Source organism: Primulina tabacum, chromosome 15 (assembly GCF_025594145.1).
Source record: "Primulina tabacum isolate GXHZ01 chromosome 15, ASM2559414v2, whole genome shotgun sequence".
NCBI classification, from domain to species: domain Eukaryota; kingdom Viridiplantae; phylum Streptophyta; class Magnoliopsida; order Lamiales; family Gesneriaceae; genus Primulina; species Primulina tabacum.
The window spans coordinates 32,854,018-32,869,485 of record NC_134564.1 but is presented as its reverse complement, the minus strand read 5'-3'; the positions used below and the strand labels follow the sequence as shown (position 1 = coordinate 32,869,485).

Genomic DNA, 15,468 nt, shown 5'->3' with positions numbered 1-15,468 from the left:
TAAAACCATTTATTTGAAAGTAAAAATGGGACGACACAAAATAGAGATAAGAGTAATGAAAAGAACCAACAAACGTAAACAAACCCTCCGAATTTGGTCAACAAAAAAATAAGAAGAAAAAAACCTAACCTTTTAGTCATGAAACTCACGCCTAGAAGGGTCGTCCCAACTAAAACGTCTAAATCCTTGTATATGTTTTTAACTATATTATAATTATCTATCTCAAAATTTTTATGATCATCTCACGAGTTTATTTTGTGAGATATATCTTCTACCTGATCCGATCCATGAAAAAAATAATATTTTTTATGTTAAAAATATTATATTTTATTCTATATATGTACCGATTCGACTGGTCTCGCGAATATAGATCTGTTAGACTTTATCACAAATGACCTACTCATTATACACACACACAATTTGATATGTTGTTCATCTGCTGTGTTCATCTCCATACCTACAAATGAACTGACATTCATCTATTAGAGATATGAATTGGATATGCTTCATCTCATCTAATTCCAATAGATGAGTGTCACTCTGAACATTAATTAGTTAGGAAAACTTGACATCTTATGCTATGGACTCGTATTATATTTATAACTCGAGCAAAATACTATATCATATATCTCTCGATTTAATTTAGTAATTCAAACGTAACATTTTGAAACACTACGTGGTCACGTGACATGGATAAGAATTTATTTATTAAACACCACAATAAGATGAGCATACAATAAATACGAAAACGAAGCCCCAAACACACTTTTGAATTCTCAAATTTTATATATACTGTTGAATTGTGGTAATATTAAACTAGCTATTAATTACTTTTCAATTTATTATATCAAGATAATATTAAAAAATGTTACCCCAACCATTTTGGATTAAATATACTTCATTAAGCATAGCATTTTACTCTTTATTTATTTATATGTTTATAAAATAATATGAAACTATTCAATTATATATATATATATATATATATATATAACATCATTCATTCATATAATAACACTACGCAAGTCATAATTTACAAAAGAGCTTACAAATATCTAAAATATTTGGAAATATCCATATGAAAGCCATAAGTTGCTAGTGAATGAGCAACATGGTTAACGTGCTAAAGTAGGTCTTTTGTGAGACGGTCTTACGAATTTTTATATGTGAGACGGATCAATCCTACCGATATTCACAATAAAAAATAATATTCTTAGCATAAAAAATAATATTTTTCATGGATGACTCAAATAAGAGATCTGTCTCATAAAATACGGCCCGTAAGATCGTCTCACACAAATTTTTGCCAATGTTGCTATTCAATTTTTCCATACATGTTTATGCATATATGTAACTTTGATTTAGTGGTACGTCTTCATATACTTTAAGGGTAGAATTTACAAGAAAGAATATTACGTAGAAATCAAGATTTTTTTTCCTTATAATAATGTTTTAGTATTTATAATTCTTGAAATATTTGTCAATGAAATTATAAGTTACCCTACATTTCGCCGTTTTCAAAAAATGAATTAGTTCTGGCAACTGTCGAGTATTATTATTATTATTACTAAAATGATAAAAGCATGTGCTACATACGAGTAATTAGGAGCTCGATTCCTCTCATCTGATTAAGGTTTAAGGAACCTATTAGGCAGCTGGATTCAGATTTAATCCAATTCAATATGAATTCAAGAATCGAAAGGTCAGAAAACAAATATAAATTATATAATAGACCAAAATCGCAATTTTTCCACCAAAAATATGTTTGGTCAATTGAAAACCACATATTTAGATTTAAATGTATCCATAATTTATTTATTCGCACAATATTATTTCAATATATAGCAAGTCAAATACTAGGTTACATATTTCATACGCACTCAACGGAAATCAGAGAATTAGAGAGGGGAAAATTAAGAACATGGGGAGACAGTGTCATCCATTACTGAGAGGTGGAACAAGAGAAGCCAAATACAGTCATGGCCTTCCGCCTTCAGAAATGGAGACACTCGCCAGTATCTGTGAAATCCTTGTACCCCCACTACATAATTCTCCGCAAGATGGATCAAATCCGGACATCCAGTCTTTCTTCAAGTATTCTTCGGGCGCTCAATATCCAGTTCCCGATGAGGTAACAGTTTCTTGCATGAATTCCATCCAAAACGGACTTTTGGTGGTGATTATTTTCTGCTTTTCTTTATGAAGGTGGCTGAGATTATACAGAAGAGGGGCTTCTGGGAAGCCAGGATATTGGTGAAATTGCTTTTGAAAGCGCTTTCGACGAGGGTGGGGACATTGCTGATCTGTGGAGCCCTATGTTTCGGCAAAGAATGGCCATACCTGAACAAGTTTTCAAGGATTTCTCTTGAGAAAAGGGAGAGGGTATTGCAGAAATGGATGAAGCATTGGCTGCTGACTCCAATCAGGCTTGCTTTTGTATTCCTCAAATTCATCTGTTTGTTTGCCTTCTTCACTCAGGTAATTAATTAATATTCTATCAGCTTCTTATGTTTATTTGAAATGAATAAAAGTCAGAAATCCAGTAAAACTTAAAACAAGCAAATTCATCTGTTTGTTTGCCTTCTTCACTCAGGTAATTAATTAATATTCTATCAGCTTCTTATGTTTATTTGAAATGAAAAAAAGTCAGAAATCCAGTAAAAACTTAAAACAAGAAAATTCATCTGTTTATTTGTCTGCTTCACTCAGGTAATCAATCTATCAGATTATTTTTCCCTTTGATCCCACAAGATCTCATCTTCTCTGGTGTCATGTTTTACCGTAGAAGATTTCTTGTGGCCCAAAGCATGAAGGGTTTGCTTTTTCACATGAAAACAGTGGAAGCGTATCGTCGTGTGAATACCAAGTGGTGTCGTTAGTCAGTTGAATATTTAATTCACATACTGTCAGCAAATTTGGCACTATGAAATAAGGACAAACCTGTTATAAGTTTGATCTAAATAGAAGATTTGTCTCACAAAATTATTTCGTGACACCGTCTTTTTTGTGTTCTAAAAATCATATATAAATCACTTACAAATAAGGTTCAGTTTTTTTAACACAGTGATCAAACGTGTTTTATTTTAAAAATTAGCCTATTAATATTTTTTGGAAGGTTTTATGCTTTTCACAGTTTCACATTAGGTCTGGTGCAATTAGTCGGAAATTTTTATTAGGGGTTTCTCAACAAAAGTGTATCATAAAAATAGACCATCTAAAGAAACAAATGAAACTGTTCACATTTTAAAATCTAGGAATTATATAAACCTTGGTTAATATGTAATGCAAAATTTAATTTTTTTTACATAATTCTTTGGTTTCTAGCTGTTTCTTTGGACCATTTTTAGGTTACAATTTTAGCAATGGGTACAACTTTTTTTTGCATTTTCATGTACTAACTAATAGTTGAGCAGGTCTATTGAGAGACGGTCTCACGAATATTTAGTTAACTCTACCTATATTCACAATAAAAAGTAATACTCTTAGCATAAAAAGTAATACTCTTTCATGGATAACCCAAATAAGATATCCGTCTCACAAAATACAACATGTGAGACCGTCTCACACAAGTTTTTGCCCAAATAGTTTAGTTACAATCGGAAAAATGAGTCTATATTTGTGAATTCCCGCATTCCGAGCTCAGTACTCGTCATCTTTGGCCCATGGGTAAGCTGGGGATCATGAGCGTGGGTCGGGTTATTTATTTCTTCTGGCCACTTTGCATATTCGTCTCTTTGTTAGTGCTTCTTCTCATGGCTTACCTATCTGAAACACATACATATTTCAAGGGAAATAGTAAGCAGTCACCTCAAGCAAGCACAGATATGAAATGACTCGTAATCACTAGTAAAATAGTTGAATGATACATAATAATATACATGCTTAGATATTAAATAAATAAAACAGAAGCGGCATAGAAAATTGAAACATAATATTTAGTTTCCCCGTCTCCATCTAACTATTTAGATTTTTAATATAATATTTTTGGATCTAGAAATTTACATATACCAATGTCATTTCCATGATTAAGAATCACCTGCATGCAAGCATTCCACTTCAATTAACCTGATCGTTATAATATTCATAGGTCGGAAAAGATTCAAAGAATCCTGCATGGAAAGCTATGGACTATAATGTTGATATTGATGAAAACTCCAACAGTACGCCTAAGAACAGGCCTCTAGAGAAAGGAATTGTGGAAACCATGAGTGAAACGGAGTCCACATTCGCCGATTCCTTGAGAGAAAAAGGCCTCGAGGTGACAGAAAATGGTGAATATGACCTCTACAAGATCCAATGTGATGTGGTGATTGTTGGTTCTGGCTGTGGTGGAGGTGTTGCAGCAGCTGTTCTTTCTGGTGCAGGACTAAAAGTGATTGTGCTCGAGAAAGGAAATTACTTCACGAAAATGGACTATTCGTCTCTTGAAGGGCCTTCCATGAATGAGATGTATGAGTCAGGAGGAATTCTAGCCACCCTTGATGGGAAAATGATGGTTCTTGCAGGATCAACAGTTGGAGGCGGTTCTGCCGTTAACTGGTCGGCCAGCATTAAAACACCAGATTTTGTGCTGAAAGAATGGGCGACTAAGCATAAGCTTCCACTGTTTTCAAGCTTTGAATATGTTTCTGCAATGAACAAAGTTTGTGACAGAATTGGCGTGACAGACAAGTGTCTCAAGGAGGGTTTCCAGAATCATATTCTGCGTAAAGGTTGTGAAAATCTTGGTCTTGAAGCTGATTACGTGTCAAGAAATTCGTCAGAAAGTCACTTTTGTGGTTCTTGTTGCTTTGGTTGCATTAGAGGAGACAAGAGAGGAACAGACACAACTTGGCTGGTTGATGCAGTGAACGGAGGGGCGGTGATCATTTCGGGATGCAAAGCCGAACGATTCATACTTGAAAAGAACACATGTGGATCAGGCACTAGGCGGAAGAGATGCTTGGGAGTTCTTGCGAGTAGTACTAATCCAGACATCAAAAAGAACATTCAAATAGAGGCCAAAGTCACTATATCTGCTTGTGGTTCGCTCTTGACACCACCTTTGATGATTTCAAGTGGCTTGAAAAATAGACACATTGGTCGGAATCTCCATCTTCATCCGGTGCTATTGGCATGGGGTTACTTCCCCGAAGCAAGTTCAGAAATCGAGGGAAAAGTTTACGAAGGAGGTATAATCACTTCAGTGCACAAAGTTGGGGAAGACAAATCAAATCCTAGAGCAATTATTGAATGTCCTATACTTGGACCTGGCTCATATGCAGCACTATGTCCATGGGAATCAGGAATCGATATGAAAAACCGGATCATAAAGTATGCAAGAACCGCTCATCTTTTCTCAATGATCAGAGACAGAGGAACCGGTGAAGTTAAATCAGAGGGAAGAATAAGTTATAATCTTTCCAAACTCGATAAAGAAAACATTAAGATGGGACTGCGGCGATGTTTGAAAATTTTGATAGCTGCCGGAGCCATTGAAGTAGGAACACATCAAAGTGATGGACAGAGGCTAAAATGCAAAGGTATTACAGAAAATGAAGTTAACAAGTTTCTTGACACCGTTGTCGCCCCTGAAGGGCCAAAGTCATTAGCAGAGAAGTGGGCGACGTATTGTTCTGCTCATCAAATGGGAAGTTGCCGAATGGGAGTCAGTGAAAAGGCGGGTGCAGTTGATGAAAATGGAGAGAGTTGGGATGCATCGGGACTGTTTGTTTCTGATGCCAGTGTTCTTCCTGGTGCCGTCGGCGTCAATCCTATGATCACCATTCAGTCTACTTCATATTGCATATCAAACAAGATTGCAGAGATGTTGCAGAACGAGAGGTTTAGAGATGGTTGATTCAGCATGTTTCCTATTGACGCCATACAAAGAAGCTTGTTGTAATTGTTTGAAATAATTGCTTGTTTTTGTATTATGAAAAGAGTGAAAAATATGGAACGATTTTATTTGAAATAAAATATAGAATTATATATCATATTTATATATTTTTTTCCATTTTAATATGAAAATGTCGCACATTTCTCAAATTTCCAAAAACAATCAAACAATTTTTGTCTTAAGACTAGATTTGATACCACAGACATTGACTAAAATATAATCAAAAGGAATTTTTGCATTGCTTTTATAAACAATTTGCGACATTGAAATTTCGAGGAACAATTTGAGTCAACTAACGGCTTGAATATATTGGATGTTTTGTGCATGATATACACTTGTATAATCAAACTCTGGTTGGAACTTCCCAAATGAAGATGGACACACTTGCAGCCTTGCCTACTTGATCAGCTTCAGATGGAGCAATAGCGCTCACTTCTTGGTACACAGTGGTACATTCCTCGATCACAAGACGATTTTGGGTTCCCTTGATGAATGGGGAAAAGTCTTGAACGACCTTCCTGCCAGGTCTTTTTGATATGTCAATAAAAGGTGCTGCTGGTAAAGTTCATCCATCGGAATCCGTCTCCCGAAAGGGTAAGGGAACTGTCTTCACAGCTCTGAATTTCCCAACATTGTTCAGATGCTCATTTTCCAGTCTATGTAATCAAATAATATAAAGTTAGTTTAAACAAAATGCTCCTTAGAGAACATATTTTCCCTCAAAAAAAATTTTGAAAACATAATGCTTCAAAATTTGTACCTATAGTAGTTCCAATGTCCACGCCTGATGACCTCCAATGAAGCTAGGAAAAAATCGAGTAAATGTGACTTGAATGCCCCAATATTGAAATGCATCACAGACTCCACCCATGCTATTCTCAGGACAAGATTCAATGCCTGAAAGTCGCGTTTCGTACATCAGAATACACAAAAATTCAAAGACAGCAACTTAACTATCTTAGCAACCAAGAAGGAACAAAAGAAAGATGAGCTCACAATTGATACATAGTAAACTCCTTTGTTTTTCAATATCAGATCGTCTCTTAGCCATGGATTCTTGGATTTTGGATCAAAAATACCCCAATCTTTGATGTAATCCCAGTACAGCTGATAAACCGTGGCCACCATCGAAGTTAACAACACAATTATCATCCACAGATTTGATGGTTCCCTAGCATAAGTCAGCCTAGCCCCGGCTGCCACCATGGCCGAGACATACTTCCCAAGATTAGCCAATTGATCTGAATTGGATTCATCAAACCATCTCCGAGCACACTAAAAAAAATTTGTTTGTTTTTTTCAAAAAATAAAAAAGAAACACAATTTAGTCAAGCATGATATGAGAGTTATAGTGTTACATGTCCCACATCCACTCCAAGTTATGATGGAGTGGCTTGTAAGTTTAAGAGATTTCCACTCAATAAACTAGTCTTTTGAATTTGATTCTTCTTTTCGACTTCTGATCTAAAGTAAGTAATTACACCGACTTTCGGAGATGAAAATTCTGATTCTATCTTTGAGTTTAGAAGAGAAATGATCAGGTTATATTGCAAATTTTCTGCAGGTAAGATAACATGATGGTAACTGTCTTACCTGCATTGCACGCCAGTAGTAAGGAGCAAACGAAATAACATAAGCAAGCTCCCTATAAAATTTTCCCGATTTACAAGTTTCATACTGGTGTGTTTTGAAGCTTCCAGCAAGAAAATAGCAGGCTGCTGATTCCATGTGTCTTAATAGTGTAATCTATGAGATAAATTCAAAATATCACTTCCATTTATTTTGAGACTTGAAATGGTTAAAATCATGTGTTAGCAATATATGCCAACCTGAAGACTACCTGACTTGTGAGTTGGTCTGCCATGAAGAAGTCTGCCATCAAAACCTGCACATCATTTTCATTTGTCACATATTTTTGGATGGAGAATAACAAGTATATAACCAATATATTGTTTTACTTGCCGATGATTTATAGTCCAGCCAGCACGAAGGTTCTAAAGATAGGACGAGGTCTCGGGTTCGAGACTCAATTGTAACGAAATCTTTTCTTCCTATGAAAAAAATATATATATCGTTTTACTTACAATTACCTTGTAAAATGGAGAGCAAACAATGTTCCGTACAACTCTCAGGAAGCAAAACCGCGTTGAACGATAAAATATGTTAAATGGGCACACCAAGAGGAGGACGAATAACTGAAACACAAAGATGAACATGTTACATGTTAGACCAAAATGAATTAAGTCGAAACGGCAACACATGTATCAGCACTAGATCATAAAATCAAAACAAACCATTAGTTCTTGCACTCATTTCGTTTATAGAACTTATAAGCATGGCTGGTACTCAAGGTCATACTAACCAGTAACAGAATTCCGGGGATCATATCGACTTCTTGAGGAGAAAAACCAGTGGAGAGTAGGATAAGATGAATGATCATTGCTCCCACTACTGCTGTCATCAAACAAGTGCAGATGAGGAAAGCATCCCTATACTTGAGGGCCGTGCATGGTTGAAATTCGAAGATGAAGTTGTGATTGATCCTCGTGTTCTTCCACATGAAAAGGTTGCATCCGTACATGAACAAATGCAAGCTTAGCAATGCGAACATGCTGCATATTTGCACATTTTCTCTTAGGCTTAGCCGAATTGATATTTACTAGCATGGTCGAAACAAAAAAATTGCCATTTTAGTCTGGGCGGGGTCTACCCTGGGTTTTAGCCTGGGCCGGCCCATTCCTAATACCCAATATTGGTTCAGCCCATTTTCTTTTCACTTTATACTATTAGCCCATATTTAATTCTCTGTTTTCTAATTGAGAACTTATTGGTCTCCTAGTTGACAATTATACGTCTTCGTCGCAACCGATTACATATTTACGAATTACAAGTAATTTTTCATCTAGTTTTCTAAAATCTTTTTGGTAAATTGGAACGATGTCCTTTTTCAATGGGAATTTAGATTAGTTTTTTTCTCAGTGAATATGCTTTATTTAGCATTAACTAGTATTTTACCCGTGATCGCACGAAGTGTTATTTTATATAATTAATGATTAAAATTAGTAAGTATTAATGTTTGAATAATGATTTAAAATTATTGATTTAATATAATGAATATATTTAAATTTTGAATAGGTCTCTTGTGAGACGATCTCACGAATCTACGGGTCAACCCTATCGATATTAAAAATAAAAAGTAATATTTTTTCGTGGATGACCAAAATAAGAGATCCGTCTCACAAAATACGACTCATGAGACCGTCTCACACAAGTTTTTGCCTTAAATTTTAAATATTATTATCAAAAATTTTTGTATCAAAATATTAATGTCATTTGAAATAACCCTCAAATGATGATAACAATATTTTGTCGTTAAATTGACTTATTATCTTGGTTAAACGGAACTGCTATAAATAAAAATTATATAAAAATATTTAAAAAAATTATATTATTTTGTTTATCAAAATTTTAAAGAATAAACAAACATTTTTAAAAATTCAGATTTTTTGTCATTTATTATATGAATAAATTTTAATTAAAAAAGTAATTATTTTTTAGACATGTTAAAAATATTTATATTAAATTTCTATTAAAATATATATTTTAAAATTCTATACATAACAATAATAATAACAAATTAATGACACTCTTCTAAGAAAACTGAAAAACATAATATTATATAACATGTGAAGTTAATATCATTTGATAATGGCAAAAACTTGTGTGAGACGGTCTCACGGGTCATATTTTGTGCGACGGATATCTTATTTGGGTCATCAATGAAAAAATATTATTTTTTATGCTAAGAGTATTACTTTTTATTGTGAATATCGATAGGATTGACCCGTCTCACAGATAAAGATTCGTGAGACCGTCTCACAAGAGACCTATTTTTTGACCATTGACCATTTACTGTATAATTTTCCTTAACTTCTGTGCTTGAAGTTAATATCATTTGACCATTTGATTCCTAATAATGTGAATACTTTCAAACCTAAGCAGTCATTCTAAAAAGAATCCTTATTAAACACCATTTTATATAATTTATCTTTCTCAAACCTATATTTTAAATTTATGTCAAATTCCAAATCCAAATCTTGGTAAGCAACACATTTTGGAAAATTATAGATTGAGACAAAAAGAATTTCATTATAATTTCATAAAGTTCTGGATATTCGAAAATGATAATATGACACCGACTTGCTTAATAACAAATATTAAAGAATACAATAAACACGCGAAGAAATGGAAATATCAATTACCTGAAAATAGGGTATACGGTTTCCATGTAAACAGGGGAGAACATGCCGCTTACATGTGCCAATATTGCGTATACACTGAATAATGTTACAAAACAACCTGTAAATAAACCTGAAAATTTACAAGAATTCAAAAAATTACCCACAAAAGTTACAGTTAGAGTGAAAGAAGATTTTACATTGCATTTAATTATTTACAACACACTTGCATAATTTGTTTTTTTTTAAATGTATCAATATCAATAAACTTCAATGTCTTGAGATCTTCAGGTATAAAATAATAATTATTTGGTCCCAATACTAGCAAAATATTATATTTTAATTCTAAAACCACTAATTTAATACATACATACATACATACATACATACATACATACATATATATATATACATACATACATATATATATATATATATATATATATGCATGCCAAGATGGATGGGTCCAATTGTCCAAACACAAATTTTAAAAAAAAATGTCGCATGTTTGTTCTTACCGACGAAAAATGTAACCATGTGAGATTCAGCGTTTTGTTGGGGTTTCAAGAACTTCATGGCCTTTTTCCTATCACTGTTTGTAAAGTTCTGCGTGAACAAGGTCTCCACCTCGTCCATTAGTCTCACAATCTTTTCATGAAAAAAAAAATTACAATTACGATACATGAGCAAGAAAAAGGAAATATTAATAATTGATTCAAAGTCGAGTTCATTCATTATAAGAGCTCATTATACAGTCTAGTTGCACTTGTGACATAACATTATTAAAGCCGGTTTGATTGCATAAACAATGAGATATATATACTATGAAGAGCAAAGTATTACATGCAGTCTAGTCACCTCTAGATTCTTGGTGTATCATAACACGATGAGAACTGCATTTCATTTCAAATGCATTTTCTCTCGTTAATTTAAAATTGATATCTGAACGTATACAATGACTATAATGGAATTATATAGCAACTTGATTTAACAAGTTTCTCGCAGCAAGCATATATATAGTTTTATCTAACATTATAATGGCATGTTATGTTACCTTATCTGAACTAATGAAATGCGCCCTTTTCACTACTCTGAGGTAACTTGCCGATGCCTGTTGATTTGACACCTGTAGATGAAATTAAACACCAAATAAAACTCCTAATTTTTTTTTGAGTGGAAGTTATTGAAATGATCTGTAAAAAGGAAATTGTGTGATACATATTCCACCTATTCAAGATATCTCCATAATGTAGCGTAAATCTATTCAAATTTGTCAAATGTTTCATATTTTCGAGTGCTTACTTTGTCAAATTTCTTGAGTATCTTTGTGAAGGCCACCATATTCAGTGAGCTGCCAAAAATAGAAACAAATTTTAGAACACGCCAACACAAAGATTAAGCACAAACTTTGCGGTTTTAACTAGTACCAATTAAATCTTTTTATTACAACGGAACTCACGGTTGCTATTTTTCGATGTACACATGATACTTGTTTGTTTAGCAATGAAGTTTATTACGTTCAATACTTGTTTGTTTATATTGGAAGTTGAAGCCCGCAAGGACATTTTTCATACCCAAATAAGTTTGTTTTGTTTGAGTGTGAAAGATCATGTGACATTACCAAATAAGTATTAATTAATTGATTTGCAACGGTTGAGAGATCTTTCCCATATGACACGTTATAATGTTGAAGTATAAGTGTTCAAAATAAAATTCAAAAAAATATCATTTAACTGAAATCTCCACGTAATTTTTAATTAAAATTAAATTCCCTACCGGCAAAATTTTTTTTTTATATAGTAAACATCCTTTTTATATGATCAGGTATTAAATTATATGAGAAATTAAAGTAAGAAAAGTAAAAAAAAATGATATGTTTTTTTCATTAAAATATAAAATTTATTTTATGTTTTTTTTTCTTCCTCAATTTTAGCAAAACCCTTTGTAAATTTTTTTTTTAAAATTTTGTGCTACAATTTTTTTTTTAAAATTAAATTTCATATATAAGTGTACCGTATAAATTTAACAAATAGATCGATTTCAGCTAGAAATTTAGTAACATCAAGGGTGTTAGTTATTTCCGTTAGTAAGTTTTTTGTGAGAACTGAGAGGGTTTCACGAATTTTTATCTATGAGACGGATCAATTCTATTCATATTTACAATAATAAGTACTACTTAAATTTCACATATGAGGGCTTAAAAAGTAGGTCTACCTTAAAATTTTGACAATTAGATGATTTCAGTTAGAAATTCAGTAACATCAAGGGTTTTAGTTATTTTCATTAGTAGGTTTTCTGTGAGACGATCTCACGAATCGTCAACGCTATTCATATTCAATTATAAGTAATATTTTTTCATGAGTGGTCCAAAAAGAAATTTTTCTCACAAAATTGACTCGTAAGACCGTATCACAAAATTTTTTGTGTATTTCCATATGAATTTTAACTACAAAATTAACAAAAAAATGGATTTTTATCCAGGTAATTTACCCATATATAGTTTGATCCACCGTAGATCGATCCTTGAGTATATATATTTCAAAAAAATTAAGTAATAAAACTACATATAATCTAAAAAAATAATAAATTGGACGCATTTACCTTTCTATCCCTGAACAGCTATTTTCATTTTATAATATAATGTCAAATAAGTTAAAAAAGTTTGGGAGAACCTGTATTTTTTCAGCAAGCCAAGGCCTTTATATAATTCCACAAATGCCCCTCGTATCATCTTTTCAGCGCATTGTATCTTCTTTCTGTTTATATACTCTCCTCCTTCCTTCTTAGGGTTGTTTACCACATCCTCCCAAAGCATCGACGTCACGGCGGCTATCGTTCGAGTTGGTGTCGTTGCCGGGATGTCGATCCTCACCCTCATTTTCGGCTTCCCTTTTTTCGACTTTTCTCGCGTGGCCGTGTTTACGAAATTAATGCCATTTTTCTCCAACGTTTCAATGACATCGTCTGTCTGTGAATCTGTTAGGCTAGCACAGTAGTCGCTATGGCTTTCTGACAAAACGATGATGTAAGGAACCGATCGAGAGGTGTGATGCACACTTTGTTTTTGTATTCATAAATATAGCAAACGGTGAAGTTTTCAAATTTCCATTTATTTTAAATGACTTTGTATCTTCTGCTACACTACCAGACGTTTAATTTGTTGCATTCCAAACACAGAGTTTGATATTAAATAAGTATTTCTTTTATCATATCCACAAATAATATTTCTGGAAAAAAGAAGCTTTTGTAAAGTACAAACTACTTCCTTTCAAATAAAATCTATTAATATTTATTTCTAACTTTATCAAGATTTGGTCATAGCTCAAAACTTTTATTTACATCCTGAATTTAATCAGAGTTATAATTTTTGCATTTATGATAGAACCATAGTTGGATAATTGAACTCAACCAGGGATGATATCAAGATGTCAACTTAATATATAGAATAATATAAATCGCTGAGATTGTCATGAAAACCCATATTTGGCTTAGCAATTTCACGAGCCTATTCGACCAAACTCACTAATGTCTTGCACTAGCCCACAGGGTGGGGGCTCGTACAAGCTACATAAAATATTAACTCACCAGAAAATTCAGAATTTAGATCAGACGAGTTCGACCGAGAGAAGCGTTTCACGTTTTTCCGGCGCCATTCCTCGAGAACCCGCTTGAGGTCTAGTAATATTTGAAGTTGCGTATTCAAAATCTCTCCCCTTTCAAGAAATTCGCTTTCTCTGGTCTTGTAAAATTGGTTTACTTTGTTAAGCTCGTCATCCAACATCTCAAAGAACATCTTAACCTATAAAATCAGACAACATGCAAAACTCGAGTATTGGACACCACTTTGATAATTAGGTAAGATTCGATTCACGATACAAAATTTCATTTGAATGTAAGACGCAAGCTTTGCAGACAAATTTCGTTTTTTACACATGAATATTCTGAAATGAAATACTTTATTTCTTTTTTTATTATTAATGTTTTATATCTCAAAATATTCAAATATGGTTTTCTCCAAACAAATTATAGTTGTAAAAATTCACGTGAAATAAAGTTATACGAAATTAAATATGTCTATTTTATTAATGACATCACCTCGTCTTCTTGAGAGAAAAGCTGAACAAGTTCAGTTTCGTAGACTTCAACATCCTCCTCCTCTCCGTCTTCTCCTACGCTAATTTTACTTTTCACCTGCAATTCAAACAAAAATAAAATAATGGTATTTAATAAGAAAAACAATTGTGGGTGTTTAATTATTTATTAAAACTATAAAATAAAATTCCCATGGTTATTTTACCTACGTATCACGCGCATAGTTTATCTGAATCAAAATTTTTAATTTTGTCACAATAAAAAATTAAATTTTCTTTAAAAAAGTAAAATGATATGGGGAAAAAAAACCATTTCAATAAAATATTTAATTTCTTGAAATAAGAAAAAAAAATTGTAATAAAAAAAATCAAATACCATTTCCGTAGCCATCATTGATACGGTGACATATTAATTTATTGCCTTGTTTTCTATTTTAGGTGAAATTTCACTAAACTTTGTAAAACAAGGTGCATACGTGTGTCACCGAAATTCATCTAATACTCACATTTTCTGCCACCTTTTTTCACCAGTACTGCTTACAAAAGAAACTATCATATTTGAACAAATTGCATTCCAATACGAAATGTGAAAAACTTTATGAATATTACTACCAATGATGAACACTAAATATGTACATATATATACGTATATATGGATGTATAATGTCTTTTCAATAGTAATTTACCTGGATAATCTGGGGGTCCTCGTCTTTGTTTTTCATCCAGCCGGAGACTTTATTCATTAGAATCCGAACAGGGTCGAAAATGGATGCCCCATAATCATAGTTGATGTGCGGAACATGTCTTGGTTTTCTTGCCAACTTAATCTTCTTGACATGTTTCTTCAATTGCCAATAATTTACAAATGCATCTTTCCATTCTGGGATGAGTTGTGCCTCAAGTTCTTTGGAGAATTTTACCATGTTTTATGAAGAAGAGGATGAGGGGGAGAAAGGAGAGCTTATTGGCATCAAAGTGGGATTTTAGTTGTGTGTGTGTGTGTGTGTGTGTGTATATATATATATATATATATATAAAGGAGTGGAAAACACATTCACGAAAACAATTAGTACTGTTACAAATTTTTCGGCTCTCTCATTTGATAATGGTCAAACTTGACTATTGTCCATTTCCTTTGTTTTCCTTAGTGTGCGAGGGATAACCCTTGCCCTGATCTCTCTCATTTTTTGAGGTGATTAGTTATCTTTACATAACTGATTCGTAAAGGTTTATAATATCTAGTATTTGAGGGTTTACTTTG

At 33.0% G+C, this 15,468-nt stretch overlaps 2 protein-coding genes across 2 annotated transcripts; one reads left to right on the top strand and one right to left on the bottom strand.

The window, feature by feature from the left end:
* Window positions 1-1,862: 1,862 nt before the first annotated feature.
* LOC142527630 (long-chain-alcohol oxidase FAO1-like) lies at window positions 1,863-5,998 on the top strand. The gene is made up of 3 exons (XM_075632475.1): window positions 1,863-2,131; window positions 2,206-2,478; window positions 4,088-5,998. Exons 1-3 carry the CDS (start codon window positions 1,922-1,924, stop codon window positions 5,837-5,839), a joined length of 2,235 nt encoding a protein of 744 aa, XP_075488590.1. The 5' UTR covers window positions 1,863-1,921; the 3' UTR covers window positions 5,840-5,998.
* An 85-nt stretch (window positions 5,999-6,083) lies between these two features.
* On the bottom strand, window positions 6,084-15,188 carry LOC142527746 (phosphate transporter PHO1-like). Its single transcript, XM_075632661.1, has 15 exons — window positions 14,894-15,188; window positions 14,212-14,307; window positions 13,702-13,915; window positions 12,789-13,125; window positions 11,419-11,467; window positions 11,171-11,242; window positions 10,635-10,764; window positions 10,141-10,249; window positions 8,241-8,490; window positions 7,969-8,073; window positions 7,719-7,763; window positions 7,472-7,624; window positions 6,875-7,153; window positions 6,639-6,775; window positions 6,084-6,534 (listed from the first exon to the last, which is right to left on the bottom strand). The coding sequence occupies exons 1-15, from the start codon at window positions 15,128-15,130 to the stop codon at window positions 6,444-6,446; spliced, it is 2,304 nt and encodes a 767-aa protein (XP_075488776.1). The 5' UTR covers window positions 15,131-15,188; the 3' UTR covers window positions 6,084-6,443.
* Window positions 15,189-15,468: the final 280 nt, after the last annotated feature.

Bases quoted from the DNA above. Each gene is read 5' to 3' on its own strand.
- LOC142527630 (XM_075632475.1), top strand. From the start codon at position 1,922: ATGGGGAGACAGTGTCATCCATTACTGAGAGGTGGAACAAGAGAAGCC. The intron at 2,132-2,205 runs GTAACAGTTTCT...TTCTTTATGAAG, and splicing joins AATATCCAGTTCCCGATGAG to GTGGCTGAGATTATACAGAA. The intron at 2,479-4,087 runs GTAATTAATTAA...TAATATTCATAG, and splicing joins TGTTTGCCTTCTTCACTCAG to GTCGGAAAAGATTCAAAGAA.
- LOC142527746 (XM_075632661.1), bottom strand. From the start codon at position 15,130: ATGGTAAAATTCTCCAAAGAACTTGAGGCACAACTCATCCCAGAATGG. The intron at 11,243-11,418 runs GTAAGCACTCGA...TTTCATCTACAG, and splicing joins TACTCAAGAAATTTGACAAA to GTGTCAAATCAACAGGCATC. The intron at 6,535-6,638 runs GTACAAATTTTG...TTGATTACATAG, and splicing joins GGACATTGGAACTACTATAG to ACTGGAAAATGAGCATCTGA.